This window comes from Cygnus atratus, chromosome 1, assembly GCF_013377495.2.
Source record: "Cygnus atratus isolate AKBS03 ecotype Queensland, Australia chromosome 1, CAtr_DNAZoo_HiC_assembly, whole genome shotgun sequence".
Taxonomy (NCBI): Eukaryota; Metazoa; Chordata; class Aves; order Anseriformes; family Anatidae; genus Cygnus; species Cygnus atratus.
The window spans coordinates 115,494,446-115,516,888 of NC_066362.1; the positions used below are offsets into that span (position 1 = coordinate 115,494,446).

General features: G+C 43.5%; 1 protein-coding gene across 1 annotated transcript; it reads left to right on the forward strand.

Moving 5' to 3' along the window:
* The first annotated feature begins 1,771 nt into the window (after nt 1-1,771).
* On the forward strand, nt 1,772-22,231 carry UBASH3A (ubiquitin associated and SH3 domain containing A). The gene is made up of 14 exons (XM_035545898.1): nt 1,772-1,884; nt 4,758-4,811; nt 6,456-6,642; nt 8,880-9,078; nt 10,430-10,599; nt 11,470-11,678; nt 12,560-12,686; nt 14,596-14,704; nt 16,019-16,141; nt 16,846-16,938; nt 18,155-18,299; nt 20,480-20,586; nt 21,081-21,187; nt 22,094-22,231. Exons 1-14 carry the CDS (start codon nt 1,772-1,774, stop codon nt 22,229-22,231), a joined length of 1,881 nt encoding a protein of 626 aa, XP_035401791.1.
* The last annotated feature ends 212 nt before the right edge of the window (nt 22,232-22,443 follow it).

Sequence of the window (22,443 nt, forward strand, 5' to 3'; positions counted from 1 at the left end):
GTCACTGACTACATGCAGCATTGTGGAGGCAGCCTGTGAAACCCAACCCGGGACAGCTATCGGGTAGCCCTGGATGGCACAGCTATGGAAAGGGGGGTGATAAAAATTCAGCATGCATTTTAATCAGCGAAAGAGCGTAAGGTAATATTGCAGTATTTGCAAACCTTTCTGTAACCTCCCAAGCAAAGAAACACCACAGAAGTTAAACCACACCGGCTTGAGCTTGCTCATCTTTTATCAGAAATTGTGCAGCTGAGGAGTCTGCCCACAGCACTGAGTGGCAGGAGGCAGAAGCACCAGGTGCTTCTTTTCATCCACAAACAAGGCCCTTGGGCAGATGCTGCTCCTCTTTCACTCCTTTTACCCTTTTTTTGTGCACTCATGGCAAAGAGCACATTTTAAGAGGGGTTAATTAAATATTGTACAATATTTTGGAAGTACTTTGCTAGCAGTAACTCATTCCTAAAAATGGTGTGCCTGTACTGATAGTGTTGTATCAACTTGTAGTGCAGGATTAAGAAAATGAAAATGTGTGTTCAGATTCACAAAATACCCAAGAGTAGTCCAAATTTGGCTTGGGGTATTTTACTAAGTAAAGAGAGGTGACTGAGGGGGGGTGGAGGGAAGATGGGGGAGGAGACACGAAGCAAAAGGCCATGGTAGTGTAAGTGAAACAGGACTCCTGAGAGGCCAGGGAAGAAATGAAGGTTTTCCATGAAAACACCCACCTCCTGGAACTTGTCTGCAGTGAGGGAAGCCAGTCAGTCCTTTTGCTGTGCATGATGGAAGCTGGCACTTCCAAAGGACAGGGCACTGCATCACCTTCCTGTTAACCATTCACATCCAGGCCATGGCATTAAAAGCTTCTCTTCATCTCTTAAGCCAGTTTCCCTGTAGCCTTTTAAGAAAGTAAATTAGGATGTATAGAGAAGGCTGTGTGAGGGCTTGTTCTGTGAGCCCAGAAGCTCTGGTGACCCTTTCATTCCCATCCTCCCCGGGGAGAGGCAGTACCTCAGCAGGGACGGCCTAAGCCAGGGAAAGCTGCCTCTGGCCATTTCACCTGCTCTGACCACACTGTGAGCCCCCGGGATCGGCCAGCACCACTCCGTGAGGGCTCCTGTGGTGGCATCGGCACCACCAGGAAGGACAGGCTTCCCCCTGCTGCATCTCAGGACCAGGCCCTGCATCTAGGTGGGACATTGGGTTTGGCCTTGCACAGTTGGCCAGCTTGTGGCCTTTGGCTGAGAACATAAGGGGATCCACGTACAGGAGAGGCTGGAGAACATGAATGTTGAGCCCAAGAGGAATGAGTTCAGCCTACAAACTAACTTCTTACATGCCACAGGACATCCCCTCTCACTCCCTCCCTCTGCAGTAGAAGCTCAGGTGGGTTTCTTGGCTTCAAGTAGATAATTTAAAATGAAGGGCTGAGAGATCCTGTGTCAAAACCTTCAGCAAGTACACCCTGTCTGTGGTGTTTACCCCTGGACTACTAGTCTTGTTATGCTAGCGCAGACGGGACCAGCCTGCAGATACTTTCTGCTCTTTTAGCTACCCTAAAACAAAAACTCATAGGTGCACATGCTACGAAAACAGGATGTCAGCTTTTGTCAGAAAAGATCACAAGAGGTTTGAGGTTTTTAATTTTTTTTTAGCTGCCTCTTTCTCTTTCTCTCTCTCTCTCTCATTTTCTTGCTCCTTCCTTCTCTTGCTCCCTCCTCCCCCCTCCCAATTTCTGTCAGCACTGAGCACAGTCAGAGGGAGAGCAGAGATGGCGGTGGCCGAGACGCAGCTGTATGCAAAGGTGGCCAACAAGCACAGGAGCAAAAGCCCCTCTGTACTCCTCGAGTCTCTCCTGGCCAAAGGATTCCCAGCTCACATCGCGTGAGTATTGCTTTCGGCTACCTTTGTACAGTACAAGGTGTTTATCTTAACAACCTGAAAGCAGACAGCAGAAAGCCTGTCACCTCTCAGGAGTGATGTCTCCACATGGGGATCAGGCTTATCTTGCTTTGAAGGCCTTGTAGAGCAACATGTATTGTTCCTATTGGTAAAACAGCCTGCTCTGGATCCATTTCTAAAAATACTGCGCATAGCAGAAGACACGCACCCTTCTGCATCTTAAGGTTGAGAGGCTTCGCAGTGAATTAAGAAGTCGATATCCGTAGTTCGTTCCTGGGATATATCCTTTCATTTTTTCCACTTACTGTTGTTATTACAAGGGAGCTACATGTGGATGTAACTTCTATCCAAAGTTTACTTCAGGCCTGGCAAAAATCTCTTGCTGAGTTGTGTCACTGGAGACTGTTTTAAAAGAGTAAGCTTATGTGATAAGATGCCACATAAGTCCGTCACTTTTTCTTTCTGTCCTCAATCAAGATCTTGTTCCAAAAGTATGTTCTACCTGGAAAATGTCAGCCATTATCCTTGGCCACTCCCTTAGAGGGGAGATAAACTGGTGGCAGCACTTACAACCAGGTTAGTTAAAAAGAAAGATGTTGGTCAGTCCTCCTCCAGGCATGGCACTAGTCAGACAGGGATGTTTTGCAGGGGATTTGCAAACTTTTGAAGGGCAAGTCTGGACACTATGGTTGCAGCCAGTTGTGCCACAGACTTATCAATGCTAGCTGTTCAGAAAATGAATCAATTTATTTAAATGTTAAAGGAACTCTCATACAAGCATTTGAAAAAGGAGACCAATTTTTTTGTAGCCTCCATTTTGACTCTAAATTGAAAATTAAAGAAGTGGAACTGGCTCTATATGTAAGTGCTGTGTTGATTTTCTAGCATATTGTCTTTAGACATGATGGCACAGCTTACAGGGAAGCTGTGGGTTCTTTGTTCCTGGTTATACCCAGTGGAATTTTAGCTGTGGAGCTGAAAATCTGGCTCATCATTTCTTTAGTAGATACAGTAAGTTTGGTCACCCAAAGTAATGGCTAGTTTCACTTTTTTTTTTCCTTTTTTTTTTTTTCCCTGTATGTGGTGTTCTTTAAATCCTCTTCAAAAGACTTTCTGCTATTATTGACATGGTTTTGTGCTTTCCAGGTCAAAATCAAGAAACTGTGGACAAAGTGCAATGCAAGTCAACATAAATTAACAAAATGTTCAAAAGCACTTTGTTTCTTTTTTATTTGTCTTTACTGACTTTAAGACATTCAAAATTTGGATGGCATTTTATAAAAGCTTTTAGCTCTCTCTTTAGTTCCTGGATTCAACCGTAAATGAAAGTACTGAAAAATTGTTCTTTTGTGATGTCCTGGCCTGAGAAAAATAGGGCTTGTTGGAAATATTATGAAACCTTTCATAATGTAGCAGCATGCAAAAGAAACATTTTCAGAAAGAACAAAAAATAAATACTTGAGGATCAAGCCTAGCATCAGATCAGAAAAATGGACCTCTCATGCTTAGACAGAACTGAACCATGCCAGCAGTTTTCTGCTTTAAGGAAGAGCCAGCTTATTCTCCCTGTAAAGATACCATTTTTAATACAGGTTTTCAAGGATTTATTCCTACTGTTTATCTGAAAGACTTTGGAATATACAGAATTTATCTTAAGCATTATCTTTCAAATGTTCATCTTGGAAGCACAGGATGTTTAGTTACAACCTAATGTTCTGCTTATAGTGAGGGCTGAATAAACCCTGTTGCAAAGTACCTACAACCAACTCATATGATGGAATGCAAGGCAAGAATAGGCACAGAGGGGAGTACGAGGGAGCAAGATGTTGCTGAGCATCATGACAGGCTGTGGTCTCAGGTCACCATTTGTCTTATTACTTTTATGATTGTGCAGGCCCTATGTTAAAGAAAAGCTGAAGTCAAGCTCTGTTTGCAAAGTCAAGCTCTTTCAAAAGTGCTCGTTCCTGAATGGGAGGAGCAGCACGGCATGAAGTGATAAAACACTTGCACTGAGGTGTAGCAAGTGGGTGACAAAGGCTGGCATCACCAGCAGAGCAGGAAAGGCTGTGTGGGGAGCACAACAAAAACACCAAACATTTGTATTTGATGTGGTGGAGAAAGGAGAGTCAGTTGAGTAGCAGAAGTGCAGGTGCTACTTAAACACTGGGGATCCTTCAGCTTCCAAAAACTTACCATTAGGCACAAAAACTTGTTCATATGAAGAACATAGTTGTCATTTTGAAAGATCTAAGGAGAAAAGGAAATGTAAATCAAATTTGATCCCAGAGAATGACAGTTGCGTAAGTGAGAGAAAACTGAGACATTGTCCCTTATCTTAGACTGAACTGTTGGCTTAGATCTCACTTTCTTCTGGGCTACAGAAATCCTCAATCTAGATTTTCAAACCCCAATGTAAGTATGTTTTGCTTTGGTTGTATGTGTGGACATGAGCCCGGCATTTGAATCTGGGCTTATCATTAATAAAAACCTTATCCCATGAGCAGAGCAAACACTGCTCTTACAGTATGTGGAGGGATGGCTTACCCAAAGCTAAGGAAATCCATGTAATGAGTAGGACTACTGAGGAAACATCTCCAGAATATATCCTGTGGACATTGTGTGGACAGGTTACCATTCTTCAAGGCATTAAAGACTTGCAGTGGAACAATTTGTCTGGAGGACTTCAAGAACATTAACATTTGCCAGGAATAACCTAATCATTATAAGTCCTGTCTGTGCTGGAAAAGAGACTCAGTGACCAGAGCATGTCCATTCTTCTTTATTTTCTAGAAGTCATAGGAAACAAAGTTTAATGTATTCTGTTATTCTGATGAATCTATTTTGTTTTCTTCTAGGCAAAAAGCCTTGGCTGCTACTGGTCAAAAGACAATAGAAGAAGCTGCAAAATGGTAAGCACCAGTGATTTCTACGGTGTGCTTTCACATTAAAACTGACTAAAAACACTTGTTCACATGCTGATTCTGTCACTCAATTTAAAGTTAGCTGCTGTTAAAAACCCTGCATATGAGGTGGGCGTTTTTTGTTTGTTTGTTTTTTCATTTTAATTCATGCAAAGAAAGAAATAATTTTATTTGTGCGTATTCTGAGAAGCAAGGTTATTTGCAGAAAGCCTGAGGTAAATCAAGAGCTGGGTAGCAAAGGGCAGTCTTGGGCACAAGCAGCTATTTTTCCCACAGTGACGTTTCATGGGACCTGTTGCTCTGGACAGACACTTGTCCTCAGTTTAACCTCCTGCTTAATTTTCAACTTGGCTGCCAAGTTCTGCTCATTGCAAAGGGACCACAGGCTCCTTGACGGGGGGAATGCATTGGGGCATGTCCAGGAAGGCACACAGAGATACACCAGGGTAAATGTCTGTCTTGGCACAGCACTCACAGCTTGTGGGACTTCCTGGTGTGCACCCTTGGGCAACAGGTACGGGATCATAGGGTAAGACCTGTCCTCTCCATCCCTAAGGAAAGGAGGAAGGAAACAAGGAAAAATATCTGTAAAAGAGCGGCTGCAGTTACAAAGCCATGTAGTACCAATGTGGGGTTAAATGGCAATGACTGAAGGCAAACAGACCATATTCTTCCCTTGAGAAAGTGTCATTACAAAATAAGCTGAAAGGCTGATGGTCAGAGGGAGGTACCATTAGAGCCATAATCACTTGTTAGCCTTGACGACCCCCCTTCAAGTTTTTTTATTTGTCCGTACCAAGACTCCCACAGAGTGGTCACTCTGTTATCAGAATGTTGATAATTCACTTTTTTGTTTTAATCCATTCTCAAATACAAGCTAATCTTTCCTGGGTTTTGTCTTCCTTTTTGGGAGGAGGGTTTTTTTTGGGGGGGTTTTGGTTTTTTTTTAGGTTGTTTGGTTGGTTTGATTGCTTTGTTTTTGAAAGCTAGACAGAATATTTCAGAGTAATATGTTCTTCCCAAAGCTTTGTCAAGGATGCCACCAGGCTTTCTGAAATTCACCCCCACTCCCAAAGCTGTGAAGCCAAACACAGAGCATGTGCAGAACAAGGTGGAGTATATCATCACCTGGGATACAAGCTTCTGATCTTTGCCTGTGCATTTCTGATTTGTCTTGTTTACTGTTGTTAGGTCCGAACCAATATGCCAGATCTTTTTGAGTATTCTTTTAATCTTTGATTATTTTTCCTTTTGTCATCTTTCTACCCGCTGACTCTTTTTCCTCCTCCAGTCCTCTGTTTGCAGTCATGAAAAAGGGGGAGAAATAATCCTAAAACCCTTTTTTTTTTCTTTCTTTTGCTTTCAGACATTGAAAGAATTGAAGGTACTTAATAAAATGCAGAGTACACACACACACACAAAAGGCTGAAGAAAAACAAAACAGTAAAGGCCTTTACAGCTCCATTGGTTAGTATATGAGAGAAATGTTATAAGCAGCTTTCATTTTAGCTTTTCATTTGTAAGAAAGTACCAACTTTGTATTTCCTTTTTCTAGTTTCTACTATGGATGTCTTCAGCCAAGGAAAGAAAAATAAGCGGTGCATATGCTTACACTGTGTATTTTGATTTCAGGTTGCACTCTCACTGCAACGATCCCTCTTTGGATGACCCAATCCCTCAGGAGTATGCTCTTTACTTGTGTCCCACCGGCTGCTTCTATAACCGCCTGCAGGAGTTTTGGAAAGAGAGCAAGCGCCAGTGCGGGAAAAACAGAGCCCATGAGATTTTCCCTCACGTCACTCTCTGTGACTTCTTCACGGTAAGGCACAAAAAATGTGCAAGGGTCAAACTGACCACTGGTGAAACCGGACCACCTGGCGTTCTTTTACACTAGAACAGCTCCATGGTAGTCAAGCTGACGTGACCCACATCCAGGGTGAGGAGCCCTGGCACAGGCTGCCCAGAGAGCTGTGGGGTCTCCTCCTTGGGGATCTCCAAAAGCCGCCTGGGCACGGCCCTGGGCAGCCTGCTCTGGGTGGCCCTGCTTGGGCAGGGCTTGGAGCAGGTGGCCTCCAGGGGTCCCTTCCCACCTCACCCACCCTGTGATCCTGTGATCCCATGGTCTGTGATGTTAAACCTTCCTGCCTAGGGTGACAGCGGCTGTGTTCAGACAACTGTGCAGCAGGGACAGAGTTAGCACTGGATGTAGACAGCTTTAATATTAGGCCTATGGTAATCTCATGGAAACTCCTGCCTCCCCAGTGAGGCCCAGCCAGTAGGCCATAGCTATGGTGGGGTGAGCCAGCTTTTACACTTTCTGTGGAAGCTTGGCCATTGTGAAAAAGAGAGAAGCAGAATGCACAGGGATAGAAGGAGCATAGACTGGAGACATGGAGTATAATCTGGCAGTGCAATTGAGTCATTTTCTCAATAATTCTACATGGAAATTAGGCTCCTGACCTGGACTCCTGGTTAGTTATTTTCTGCTTCTGGATGCTCCTGTCCTCCTAGGTGGTCTTCTGAATGCTGAGTAACCCTTCAGCGAACATCTCAGTAAGGCTGCTTCCCCTGTGGGAGTGAATGTGCCAGTATCGGCAATGACCAGCAAAGAGTCACTGGTCTGGACAAACTCTGGAGCTACCTGGAATCCAGTTTTTGCATGTTGTTGATGCTGAACATGAACATCAGCTTCATCTGAGATGCACTGAAAAAGAGATGAGATAGAGCAGCTGCACAAAATTATTATGTTAATTGTTTTTCATGCTAAACCGTGCTGCTAAGCATAGACAGTGAAAATACAAGTATTTTGCTGCAAAATACTGAATAGCACAGTATCCTGCGGCCGTTAGTCACAATTATAAAGAGTAAAATCCATTAATTAACAATGAATGCCATGCTCTTGAAAAGTGGCAAGTTAAAAGGCCTGACCCTGGAAGAGATGACTGAATTGTATCCTCCACCTCGTGCACCTCAGCCCTGTTTCAGGTAGCATATTTCTAGGGATAAATGCACTCTCCAGTGCTATTCTCTGTTCCTCGGCTGTCAGCAAGAGCTGACCTGGGTGCTTCACACGTAGAAAGAGACCCACTGACCTGGCTCCCACCTCCCCCTCCCAGCCCAGCCTCTCCTGTTTCCTGATGCCCCACGTTTCTTGCATCGCATGGACTTGGCAGCCTCGGAGGAGCACAGCACTTACCCTGGGTGCAGGCTCCCACCCGCCCCTGTCCCGCCCAGCCCAGCCTGCTGGTGCCCTCTCAGTGCATCCCTCCTCGCCTCGCCTGAGCCTCACCAAGCACTGGGTCTGTAGCCTGAGAAATACTTGAGAGAGAAAGACTGTCTAAGCAGGAGGAGGTGGTGTTTTGTAGCTCCTTTCTTCTCTTCTGCAGCTTGACCCAGTGCAAAAGCCAAATGGGGCAAATAGCACTGCTATGGAGAGTAAAACAGCGTGGAAAGGAAGCATCATTAATGTCTGTGCTTTTGGCTGGATGGCAAAATTCCATTTTTATCTATCCACTTCTTAAATTGCTTAATTGCCACTTTTTGTCAAAGCGTGGCTTTGTACAATCCTTTAATTTGCTGTGATTAGAGCATTAAAGATCATAATTACAAAGATTCCTAATTAACTTTCCTGTGTATGTTGCTCAGCATCTGAGATGTTAAAGTTTTAACCAGAGTGATTCCAGCTAAGGACTGTAGGATAACAATAATACAAATTCTTACTTAGAATTGAAAAGAGACCTCATGATCCCTGCCTCATTTCAGATTGGTTAGTGCGCACCTGTCAGTCGGTAAAATCTTCTGGTTCTTTTCTACCCTGGCTAGATACAAATAAAGGTAAAAGATCCCATCTCCTATTATACCACCAGGTTATTGTGCTGCCCAAGCTGACTGATATGAATGATTTTAATACCAGGAATTTCAGGCAAGTTTGTAAGTGTGTTGTCTTTCTCGGGAAATAATGCCTATCCTGTTTTCTGGTGTTACTGTACGAGACAGGCTACCAGAGTGGCTGTTGGTCTGGTGGGTGAAAGATGCTCCTCCTCTGTTTTCTTTCAGTGCGAAGACCAGAAAGTGGAGTTACTGTACGACATCTTAAAGCAAATCGTCAACAACTTTTCACAAAAATTTCCGCAAACTATTTCCCTATCACTACATTCATCCACCAGCTACCTTGGTTTCTTTATCAGTGACAGCCACGCAAATATCCTCAAAGAGATTGCTGTGGCCTTCTCTTCAGAGGCTTCAGCCCTGGCAGGTAGGATCAACATCGGAGGGAAAATGGGTGGCTTGTCACACAAATGCTTAGACATGACACTGAAACCAACTCCTGTGTCTCCGCAGCAGCCTAGCAGATGTTTTACTGCAACTTTCCTCCTACAGATTCAAAAATAACTTGGCATGGGGAGATTGTTGTAGACTCTGAAGATACAATGCTTTTCGCTAGAAGGTTTCGTTTTAGCTGAACTCAGTGGGCAAGAAAAAAGAAAAACGCTAAAAGCTTGTATAAATTCCTTCTTCTTTAAGAAATCTAGTCAAAGGTTTTACTTGGTTTGACTTTCTTTTCATGATCCACACGCTGAAGTATTTGGCTGTGTAACTAGAGAGACCGTTGATCGGGATGTCCAAGACAAGCAAGGATTTAATCCTCCCTATCTCGAGACCTACATACCCATCTTTTCTTCACCACAGACCAGTGTCATGATTGCGAGGGGACAGAAGAAAAAGAGAAAAAATGTGTCTGGAGGAAACAAGCCAAATCCTAATTATGCTTACTTTTCCATCTCACATGCAGCCTTGGGAAGACAGCAGGCTGTCTTGGGGATGTTCAACTCTCTGTGGCCAGGCTGAGAAGGAAGGTGGAAATGAAAATGCAAAGAAATGCAGCCTGGCAGGCCTGGGTTTTCCCTAGTGCTCACATAAGTCCTTCTCCTCCTGAAACTGAGTCACCCATCTCCTTTCAGTGGTTATGTGCCAGCTGGGGATCTCCCGCACCCCCAGATTTTTTCATCCGAAGCATAGCAAGGGCAAACAAATATTTTACACTCATATCACCAGTGGGTGAAGTGCCTTGTACGTTAGCAGTTGTCAAGGTAACAAATTAAATAAGGAAATAGAAAAATATATTTAAAATCAGGCCTGCAGCACTAAAGAAGGAAGACCTAAAGAAAAGAAGTAAAGCCCTAGGAGCAGGCACGTACTTCCAGACACTGGTGCAATGAGCACTATAGAAATTTTCCAAACAACACTGAGAAACTGCATCTTCAGTGGAGACTGAAGGGATGATGCCCCAGAATAGCTTGGTCTGGGAGAAGAGAATTTGATACATCTTAGACTGGGAAAGGAAATCAAACATTTTGTTTTGTTTTGTTTTTCTTTTTTTCTCACAGCTGAAGCTAAGGGGCAAATCCAGTCCAGATTTCTGATTTATTTTGGCATTATTAAAGCCATGACATCCAACAAAACAATGATTCAGTAAAATTACGATCTACTCTACTACTAATTACTAAGATATTTCCTGTATAATACAAAGCATGTAAGATAAAACAAGAAGAGGAGCTTTCCTTTACTTCTGTGTTGTGATATGAAGCTGATTGCTTTATTCCTAGATTGCCATGTGAAGCCCTGCCTAAAGCAGCTCCACCTTACCTTGTCTCACAAGTTCTGTCCTCACCACCAGAAGACTTTGGAGCAACTAGCCAAATGCATTAACCCGGGGGAGACCTGCCAGTGGGTAGCAGCTCTCTATTCAAGAGACATGCGTTTTGTGCATTACCAGGTACTGTCATCAGATTTATTTAATTTTCCGAGTCTGTGGTTAGAATATTTCCTACACTTATTTTGTTTTTGTTTTTGTTTTTTTCTTTTTCCATGAAGAAGTCAGTACATGCACAGTACAGTCCTTCAAAATGCATGGTTGTTTCAAGTACTTCTTTGGGCTGAAAAACTGTACTCTTGAGCCTGTAGGAGATACGTTTATGGTTACCTGCTTGACCTGCATGTCAGCAAGATCTAATTCCAAACTCCAGCAGAAGAACTCATCTTACAGTTAGCTATGAGAAAAAAAAAGAGACTGGAAGTGATGACTTTTGAACAGTTGCTAGGATTTGTCAGATCACAGCTCTGCAGTAAAATTTTATTCAGCAGAGTTAGTTTTCTTGATTGTTGTACCATGATGCGCCAGTGAGCAGGGCACAGTTGTCCCTGATGATCTTTGGCTTAACAGACTCCAAGTTAAAAATAGTCAATATTTTTCTGGTTTTCATTTCCAAATTTAAACTACGGAATGATAAACCGTTGGTATTTTTCAATCAGATCAGTGTTTCGTTTTATTTCAAGTCTCATATTGGGTTTTGGTCACACTCAGGAGAGCTGCAAATAATCCCCAAAATAGCTGATAAAGATTTTGCTATGCCTGCTTTCAAATAAGCCTATACTAGTTACAGGAAAAAAGCAATTTTATGAACACCAAGTGCCTATTTTTACACGCACTCCATACGCATTTTTATGTATCTGCTGAAAGAGCAAGCTGCAGCACAGGAAATGGTGCTGGTGGCTGTGTCCAGTGAAGGGTTGAGCACATATCCCCCATTTGCTGCCACCCCTGCAACAGCCAGCTCCACCCTGACCCAGCTCTGTCCTTCCCCAGACGCTGAGGGCCCTCTTCCAGTACAAGCCCCAGAACATTGACGAGCTCATGATGAACGCTGGGGACTTCATCTACGTCGACCCAACGCAGCAGTCCGATGTCAGCGAAGGCTGGGTCATCGGGACCTCGCACCGTACCGGCTGCAGGGGTTTTCTTCCCGAAAACTACACAGAGAGAGCCAATGAGTCAGACACATGGGTTAAGCACAGGTTGGTTGCGATCCTCTCCACAGGTGCTGGGGCTTCATGGGTGCTGCTTGCTTTGTGTAGCTGGTTCTCCTCCTCACTGCCAGCTGTGGGCTGCCAGGAGAGAGCTGGAGGTGGGGTGGAATGGGGATAGCAGAGGGGGTCCTCAGGGTCTGATTGGGAAGATGAGATTTCTGAATGGAAAGGGATAGGACATGCACCCATGGAAACCCAGAGTCCAGCTGCTCAAAGGATGGCCTCTGTCTGCTCCCGGATAACCTGAATATCCTAATGAATTTTAAAAGTCCGCATTCTTTAGCGTAGACTGGGCCTTCAGCATGGCTTCCAGCTTTCTTTTTTTTTTTTTCTTTCTTCTTTCACATCTTTTCAAGAGGTTGCAAAGCTACCTTGAAATGAAACCACGCGAATGTTACTCTACCACCATGCTCCCACCCTTGCCTTGTCAATTCAACCTGTATCAGCAGGCATCTGCCTGGCTTCCTGCACTTTGCTCTGCAGCTGACAGCGTGGCTGATGCTACTTGTAGATTAGAGCTAGTTTTTCGGAGCAGGAGGTGTAGGTGCGGTCCTTGCTGAGCTCTCAGAGGCAGAGAGGAGGTGAACAGGTAGTGTTTCCTGCTTGAAGCTCACACTTCAGAAGGGTTACACCCAATACATGCCAACAGTTTTTATTATTTTAGCCGCATTTTTACCAGACAGACTATAACTCAAGAGCAAAGTGGTAATCTAGAATGCATGTCTGTGAAAAATATTGAGTGGAATATGCATTGTGGCTGTCATGCCTGTGGACAAAACTGTGACTTAAAAATCCCTTCTTTTTTTTGTGTGTGTGCCCATGTTTGTTTGTGTGTGTATTTGTGTGTGTTGCTTCTGCCTTTTCTACAGGGAATATGCTTTTGTACCAGGTTCAAAATTTGTCACCCAATCTGCAAATGAACCTAATGTGAAGCTGAACGGAGAGGTCCGTAATCCTGTTACATCAAGGAGTGTAACCAATATTCTTTCACTTCAGGTAATTTTTTTTAATTTCTTATCTTTGCCATGTAGTTGTGCAGATATGCTATTAAGTAAAGCCATTTATAAAATTTAATAGTATCTTCCTGGTTCTCCTTAATATTTTCATATCATGTTGTAGTACATATATATAATATTGCAAATTTAAAATTAAAAATTAAATTAAATATGCATACACTCACACTGCACATTATAATATCTCATATACATTTTGTAGTATATACAATGTGGTATTACCATTGCCTTCTTTCATAAAACTCTGTTGCTGCCATAGTAGCCCAGCACACGAATTTTCTGTGCACAGATGCACAACACAGGCTGTGCAGAGGTATGGGGACAAGACTGACAAGCAAGGTGCAGACACATCTTCCCCTGTCTTTCAAATGGTTTCATTGCAGAGTAACTAGAGCAGTATCAGGCTCATTGCTCATTGTTACTTTTATGCCCAAATTCTACAGATGGCACGCTGGTGGTTTATGTACTCATGGATACACTTAGCACATGTAAATGTTTCATCTTCTTTAATGTTTTAGGTACATAGCTAATGCAAATAACTGCACAGACCTGTAGAAAGAACAGCTACCTGAACAAGTTAGCAGCACTGGGATTATGTTTTTGTCCCAATTTCAAAGCTGATGTATCAACTTTTCCCAGGTTTCCCAAACAGTTCCTGGTAGGAAGAGCAAAATCGAGAGGAACTCTGGCTTTTCCCTACAGCATGTTTGCTGCTACACTGCCTTATTAGCTCTGACTTTCAGGGTGGCCAAGACAGTCCTTTCCATCACAGACCTTTCCTGACATGCTGCAGAGACCCCTTTGGTCTTGCTGGTCCTGCTGAGAGTGTTCTCCCCGTGCCGGAGGATAAGCCCAGGTTCCTTTGTGTTAATGTCAGAGAAACTTGAGAGCACACTGAGGGAACTTCCATCCTGGGGACCCCCAGGACAACTGTGCATACGGCTGTTAGACAGACACTTCTGCAAGAGCCACGTCCTCCCACCAGCTCTCGAGTGCTCTTGGCCCCCTTATCTCAGATCTGTGGCAGAGGCACTGCTTGGCCTGAGGAACACTTTTTGCAGTTGTGCACGTCTTCAGTCTAGGAGCTTCCCCAGCCTCTGAGCTCCCCCCAAACAGAAAAAGCAAGACCACAAAACCTTAGTTTTAAACTCTGACCTCATGGCGGTTGATTAGTGCCTTATGGCAGAAATGCAGTAGTGTTTAGCAAAATACATATATCTCATACCACTTCTTAAGAATTCCCTTCTCTGCTAATGAAGATACACATCACTAAACTCTGTGTTGCAGCAGTAATGCTGCGAGGGGTTGCTGTTGAAAAAGATTTAAAGCCTTTGAGCTGTTCCTCTTTATCTTTAAATCTCTATCTATGTTCATTGTAAACTAACCCCAAAACAATTAGAATGTAATTGTAGTTCCATGCACACTGAGGAAAAATGTGGCCTTACAGGAGATCTGGGTTCACTGCTAACTTGACCACACGCTGTCAGAAAAGTGTGAAACTGGTATTTTCAGTAGGAAAGGAAACACTTAAACCACATAGCTAATTTCCCTCTTTTGTTTATACCAACTACACAATATAAACTAGAATTATAATCCCTTCCCACACTGGAATTAAAAGATTTAGCAGCACTACCTTTCACTAGTGTAAACAGAGAGTTAAAACCTAACATGAAGATCAGGGATATTCTTCATTTGCCTTCAACAGAGAGCCAGCCAGGGTTACTATTTTCATAAAAAAGTATGTTTTAACAATTCCATTCTCTCCCCTTTCTGTGTTTGTTATAAACCTCTTAGGACAGCACTGCTGTTCCTTGCCCTGTTGGGCAGCATCCAGGAATCCAGACTTTTAATGCAGGTTATATATAATGTAACAGAAAGCAATTTTTATACAGCTTTCTCAGAATGCCACTCTGCGAAGAGGTGTGCTGGTGATGCGCCATGGGGAAAGAGTTGATCAGGTCTTTGGGAAATCTTGGCTTCAACAGTGCTTAACTGCAGATGGTGAGTAAGATAATGGGAGGATCTTAGCAAATCTGAACTAAATTTACCGAGTAATGGGTACAAAATTTCAGTCTCCTAGGTGTGGATGTAAATGCTGACGCAAAAGAGTGACTAACATTGCACAGCCAGGCACAACATGGCTTTGACCTGTATTTCATAATGTCCTACTGATTCACATGTCTCACTGGGGTATGCACAGAGCATGAAATCTCTACCACTAATCACTCAGTTGAACCATGTGGTGTTTATCAGATCCCTTCACATTTCTGTGCTCGACTCAGTGTCAATGATCTGTTGATACAGTACATCCCTAGCCAAACTTGCAGAGGAAGAGCAAGAGCGAACCATGGTGGAAATGACACATCAACACAGAACTAAATGAAAAGTTGAATTTCCTGGCACTCTCTCTGTCGCTGTCAAAAAAATATTTGTGGTGGAGAAAACCAACCTAGAGCAGGGAAGTATGTATTGGGAGGAAGAAGGGGAACAAGAAGGAGGGGTTGTTCAGAAGGAAGCTTTATGTTGACAGACTCCTTCGTTATGCTGGAGATCGTCTATATTATATGTGTGAAACTCATACTAGATAATGAGGCCAGTACCTTCCAGCTTCAAAATCGATTCATTGGTTTCATTTTTCTTCAATGGAAATGTTTTTGGCAATGGCAAAAGAATATTGATAGTGGATTTTTTTTTCATTTGGGTCCCACAAAGCCAAATTCTCATGACTCTCATGACTTCTTGTCCTCTTTCTTCTCCACTCCCTTCTTTATCTCCTTCAGAGCTTGCATAAGAGGTGCTCTTTTGTTAGGACAGGTGGTTTCCCAAGTCAGTGTTGTGACCTTAAAACATGTTCTCTTTAAGGTAATAGTAGTCTCTGGGGTTTTTCATCAGTGAGACGCTATGTCCGTACTGCTGAACTGATCCTGTATGCATTAAAGTTCAGGCCCTGACCCATGATCCCCCACATCACTTGGCTATTAGCTCTCTCCTCAGCATGGTCTTGGTTGATGGCAACTTCCCCTCACCCCCAGATTCTCGGCAAGTTTTGGAGAGAGCACAGACCAGGACCCATTCTCAGTGTTCAGTGTGGGTGTTGGAGGTAGAGGGAAGGGAGATTAGCTCTTCAGGCAGGTGCCCTGCTGCATCATTTGCCCTCGTGGCCAGAGAAGGGGCCCCGGCCTGTTCTATTTGCCAGCAGAGGTGTAACTCTGGGCTGAGAATTCAAAAGAAATAGAGCCATTACAACGAAATGCAGACTGTATGTACAGCTGCTGCCTCCCTCATACCACAGTAAAATGTTCCACCTCATTTCAGGAAAATACTACAGAGCAGACCTCAACTTTCCTCCCACCCTACCAAAACGGAAAGACAGCATGAAGCATTTTGAGCAAGATCCTCCTTTATCTTGCTGTGGTATTTTCCAGTCAAGACTTATAGGTAAGGTGGATAATATCTTAAAGCAAATGTAAGGTTTTGGGAAGCAGGCTTTTTTATCATCTGCCAAAGCTCATATTGGCTTTGTAGCAGAAATACTTCCTAGCAGCACTCCTTTTGGTAACATCTTCTTTTTTGCCATCTTCTTGATGGGCAACCGCTGCAAGATCTTGTTGAATAGTAAAATGAGGCTAGTAGAATAATAAAATAACAAGGCTGGTTGCTCATCTTGGAGATTCAGACTGCTAGTTCCTGGCAAAGAAATTTAAAAGAAAGAAACTGCAGCACTAGCTGTGTCCTGCTTCAAGTCTGCAAGGGACTAACGTCTTAGTTGTCACTGAGTGAAGGGGCTGGCTGGAGGACACAGCTTCATGGTCAGCAGATTGTGGTCATCTCATCACAGATAACTGCCAGGTGGCTGATATGGGTTAGTCTGACTCGGTTCACTCACCAGACGAAGTTGTTTCTGCTCCCTGAGCTTGCATGCCTGACTTTGACAAAGAAATCTGGTGCAAGTGCTTATCTCTGATGGTTCAGATACAAGGAGACCGCCAAATACCTAACTGCTATTTGCATGTTTGGAGTGCATCTGCTGTAATTACCCTTCCTATGCTTGGTCCCAGCTGTTTTTTGCAGAAAATATTTTGCAGCAGTTTCTCATCTATGACGATTTGTAAAAGAGCACCTCACATTGCTGTTCCCACCAGGGGAAGCTCTGCTGGACCAGGAGGTGGCAGTCAGCTACATCTACTCGTCACCTGCCCTCCGCTGCGTACAGACAGCCCATCTCGTGCTTCAGGGTAAGGCAGAAAATCTGATCGCATGCTTTCGCCACTGTGAGAATGTCTTTGTCAAACTTCTTTGAAGTCTCTAGGATGAGCAATTGAGAAGATGTACAGCTCTGTGTTTATTTAATGTCGTATTTAATCAGGGAAGACAAGGCTTTTTTTTCTGGCTGGTAATATAGGCAGCAATAAACCTGCTGCCAGGTGTATGATCTGAAGAGCTCTATCCTATTAACTCTAACCCTCTCTCTTTAAACTGATGTTATATGAAATGGAGGCATTTCACATGAATGGACTCTGATGTTATGTGAAATGGACGCATTTCACAACAGGCTGAAGTCAGCACTAGGAGCCACAAATCAAATTACCACTGGCAGCTCTTTCAGGAAACTTTCTGAGCTAAAAAGCAAATGTTCCCAGTGCTCTGAAGTATACCTATTTGAATCAGGGAACATGGCATTCTCCTCAAAAAGTTTGCCTTTGCAAGCCAAATGATTTTACTTGTTTAGGGACGTGGTTTAGTGTAGACTTGGCAGTTCTAGGTTAATGGTTGGACTTGGTAATCTTAGAGGTCTTTTCCAACCTAAATGATTTTATGATTCTATGATACTTCCTTCATATTTTAGAACCTCTGTCCTTCCTCCTCTCCCATTCCCTCTGCTTCTCTTCTTCTTCCCTTTTCCTCACCTCTCCCCTTCAATAGGTCTGTTAAAGGTTCACAGATCATCATCTATACATCAGTATTAGTAAGTGTGCACTTCTTCTGGGAACTCATGCCACTCAGTAACCTCTCTTGAGAATAATGAACAAAAGAATGCATCTTTTTACATGAGAATTCAATTTCTGACACTGTAGGATGAATTATTGCCCCAAAGAGGTTCACTAGGGAAAATGTTATATAAAAAAGGATTTTTTAAAAAAATCCTTTAAAAAGTTTATTCAGATTGCAGCATTGTTGAGATTTTTTTTTCTGTTCTCTTCTGTACCTTGGAGATCCTTACAATAGAGCTCCAGGAATAACAATAATGTAAGAAATTTTGGTGCCTTAGCATCTGTCAGACAAGAATATGTTGATTTCACTTGAACAACATGATCCTCTTTTGTTCAACAATAAGTAATTAATTTTAGTAACAAAAATATTACAGCAAACAAGGCAGAATGTGCTGCCCAAATGTAACACTTTGAGTATACCTTTCTCTTTTTAAGGAAGACTTCTTTTTTTTTTTTTCAGGGCTTAAATTAGACCAAAAAGTCAAAATCAGGGTGGAACCAGGACTATTTGAATGGACCAAGTGGGAAGCAAGCAAAGGGATTCCCAACTTCATGACGCTAACAGAACTGACAGAGGCCTCCTACAAAATAGATACAAGTTACAGGTAGTTGCTCCTTGTCTAGCTGATAGAGCTGGCTCTTTTTCTCCTGAGGTACCTCCTCGTTGCTTCATACGCCATAAACCATTATGGACATTGCAAAAAATGGATCACGCTAATTAATTTCAAGCCTGCATGATCTGTTCTCATAGTAAGATACGCTGTTTGAGGTCTTATGGCAAGAATCAACTTTGCTGCTCTAACATGGAGTCACACAGGCATGTAGCATGTGCACATAACAACGAGCAGGCTCACAGGCACACATCTGATGTTTGTGTATGGGATAAGCCCTGCTCTGATGTCACCTTCAATTCTACCACTGAATTGAGAGAGGTGACTCCAACACAAGCCAGCTGTCCTCCTGGTTTTGGGGGCAGGCAGGATAACAGCGCTTCACTACAATGAGTGTTCATGCCACATTCTGTTGGGGAGGGGGGTGTTATGTTTTGACTTGCTCAAAGAGAAACACTGTGCTCAGAAAGGATTTTTTGGGGCCCCCACAGCTCGGGGAGGGGGGTGATGCCACCGCTGAGCACTCACAAACCACAGGGGAGCAGGAAATGATCAGCCTCCAGTTCAGCCCAGCTCCACGCCCTGCTCTCGCTCGGGCTGCTCCGTACGTGCAGTGCGCAGCCCGCTCCAGGAAATTGCTCAGCTAATAATAGTTTGTGTCTGGGTTTTCTCACAAGTATAAGAAAGGAAACTTCTCAGCTCTTAATGTGTATCTTGCAATTAAGTGAGCATCTTCATTTGAAATTGCATAATGGAATAAAATTCTTAATTTTCTTGTGTCAATGTACATTATGGTGTATTTTACCACCAACAGACCATTTTCCCTATTTTTTTCAATACATAATCACTTGCCTCAAACTTCCACAGAGCAAAGGGTGCAACTGTAGAGCAGTAGAAATTGCAGAGGAAAGCTCTGAAGCAGTGCTACCTGCAGCCTTCAGGCCCCTTGCAGCTCACTCAGGTCCAGGCAAAAACAGAGCAGATGAGCTGTAAAATTGCACATATTGTGCTGCTTTTTTCCTGTCACATACAGGGTTCAAAATCCTCGGGTTTCAGGGGGTGGCTTTACCATACTCAACCACTGCAAGGGACAGCAATCAGTTGGGTCAAGTCTCGGGCTGTTCCCTGTCAGTGGACCTAACCTGGCCAGAATTAATATTAGTTATGATTAACAATATAGTAGGAGCCTGCCACCTGGTTTTACCACTTATTTTCTGCAGTTTGTGCTGACGGAATGTACTGAGGACTCACCTGTAAAAGTACACTACAATACCAAGCCCTACAACAATATATTAATCTAATCTCACTCCTGCCTATTCACTGAATAAGGAGACTATCAAATCGGTGGGGCAGTTGTTTGTAGAAAGAAATGAACACCCTGGAAGGCCAGCAGGGCCTCTCACCACCAGGAATTTGGCCTTCCCAGCTGCCTACCCTTGGCACCACTGGCCACCACGCATCAGGACACCGCAGGCTCTTCCCCCTCCTCCCAAGGATGGACACAGCTGGGGTCATGGAGGCTGCTGAGGGGCCTTGGGATGTGTCTGGGCAGGATACGTGGTGTTTATCATGTTTCTAACATGGTGTTATACTTGGGCATGGTGCATTGTGATTTACATCCTTGGAAACATACTATTTTTTAATTCTAGCAGTGAGAGCCTTTACTATGCATTTGTCCAGCTGATATTGATATGCCTTGTCCATTGTTGATTTTGGTTTGATTTGCTTACTAAGGAGGCTAACACTGAGGGACCAGCTCTTGGCAGCGTTCATGTCATCAGCATCTTGGTTTGAACCCAGTCAGGATGGCTGGAGCTGGACCACTCTGTGTGCCTGCACCCACACAGGGACAGTGGTCCTTACCAACAGAACTGCTCAAAGCACAAGATTTTCTTAGGCGTGAAATTTTTAACAGCATCCACTGTAAACTACAGGTTTAATTAAAGCACAGTTTTCCCCGCATCTGGTGCTTTATGTACTACAAGGTATGAGATTTAATGTAAATTATTGTGGGGGAAGCTAATGCAAGCTGAGGTATCAGCATGCCAGCCAAGTCAGTGGATAAACCCAGATTCTTTTAACGAAGTGCTTCTTCTCTAATATACTCATTCAGTAGTGCTAACAGTGCCCAAGTATTCATCTAGATTAACATACATTTGTGATTTTATTGTTAGAAGCAACATACCACTCTCTTCTCTGGTGCCATCAGAAAGTTATGAAGACTATGTAAGCAGAAGCTCTGCAGCTATAAAACAGATCGTCACTGCTTGCCCCAACAAAGGTAAAGGTTTCAGATCTTTGTATATTCTATTAGACACTTTCAATACCAGGAACAGGCAGAGATTTGCCAACAGAAACACATTTATCATGGGTAGTTTGTATTGCACTAAGTTCAAGGTAGACTTGTAGTTCTTGGCCTCATCTTATACTAAATCAAAATAGATTCAGTTTATGGGATAGGGAAAAAAAGGAAAATTAAACAGAAGACTGCTAAATTGCAAGAGTATATACTTTGCATGGTCATTCTACATCAGGATGCAGTTCAGCATAAGATAATCTATTTTTTCTGGAGATCTGTTAGGAAATGCATTTTCTCACTAGCTGGCATGTCTACAACACGTTAGACTTTTTCTGACCAGCACAGTACACCTTGCCACATTGCCAAAGATGCCTGCAAAGTCAAACAGCCCCAAAACAACCTTACGCCATCAGCATGGCAACCTGACAGTGCTGCAACCCCCTTACTACTTTTCTTTGCTTACTGTGGTGTACCAGGTGTCATCCTCATCGTGGGCCATGGCTCCTCCTTGGCGTCTTTCACCCGACCTCTGATAGGGCTCCCTGCCAAAGACAGCAGCGACTTTGCCCAGGTGGTCCGAAAGGTGAGAAGCCTTTTCATTCAGCTTGAAGCTGTCTCTTTGTGTTGCTGTACTTTTAATATGGAGCTTTCTTATGCAGCGAGGCACGTGTATAACTGCATGCCAATACCAATAACACTAGCTTTCTCCGTACAAAGGGAATCTCATGTAGTTTTAGCACAGCACTGATGGTCAAGAGAAGCACTTTGTCCTGTTGAACAGCATGTTCCTAGTGGCTAACTCTTCAGAGGAGATTTTCATCCAACTCCCGTGGGAAGTCAGTGCCAGGTAACACCTCCACGTGAGAGGCACATGTGGAAACTTCTCCCTCTGGCACAAGCCTCCTTGATATAAAAGCAGGGCTAAGAGCCTTTCTTCTCCTCCCTCCGGTCTTGTGAGTGTGAACTGCAGCTATATTCAGTGACTCACTCAAAGTTGTATGTTTTTTGGGTCACTTCAAGTTCACAGCTTAAGTGCTCAGCTACAGAATGAAGTGGAGGAGGGTTTTCTGCCAGCTTCACAAGTGAGGCCTGCACTTGAGACTTTATCAGAGAGGTTTTTTGTTTGTTTTATTTGTGCATTAGCACCAGTGGCAGATTTTTTCACCCCCGTTTTCTTTACCATCTGCCTTGGTATTACCGACAGGAGAATTCAGTTGTTAGATATATTTTTACCACCCGCTGTCAAAGCATAAGGAGTGAACACATCTTGATCTTCAAATCCAAGCATGAGTGCAGGGTGATGACACAGGCTCAGCTATTGCACCGCAGGCCTCCAGTCTGTTTTCAGTTTGTTTCGGAAGCAGCAAAATGTCCCAATATCTGTTCCCAGAATGGTCTCAGGATCTGCTCTTCTGTTCTGCTACAATGCCTCCTTCGTGTCAAAGCAATGGCCATGCTGGTAACTCCTGCTTGTGTCCTTCTTCCCTAGATCCCTTCGCTAGGCATGTGTTTCTGTGAAGAGCTCAAAGAGGGGAACAAATGGCAAATGGTTAATCCCCCAGTAAAGACATTAACTCATGGAGCAAATGCAGCATTCAACTGGAGAAATGGTATCGTGGAAGATTAGAAAGCCAGCTCTGTCCTTGCAGCCATTAAAAATGAGGTGAAGACGGCTTCTGGTTCAGCACAGTCCAGCAATTCATCCAGAAAAGTTACAGTGGATGGAAATTGCCCTCTCTAAGTAGTCAAAGCACAGAAAACACTTCTGAGTTTGGTGCCTAAATTTTGCTTTTGCTTCAGTGACTGAGAAAAGGAATCATGGAACTGGCATACAAGAGA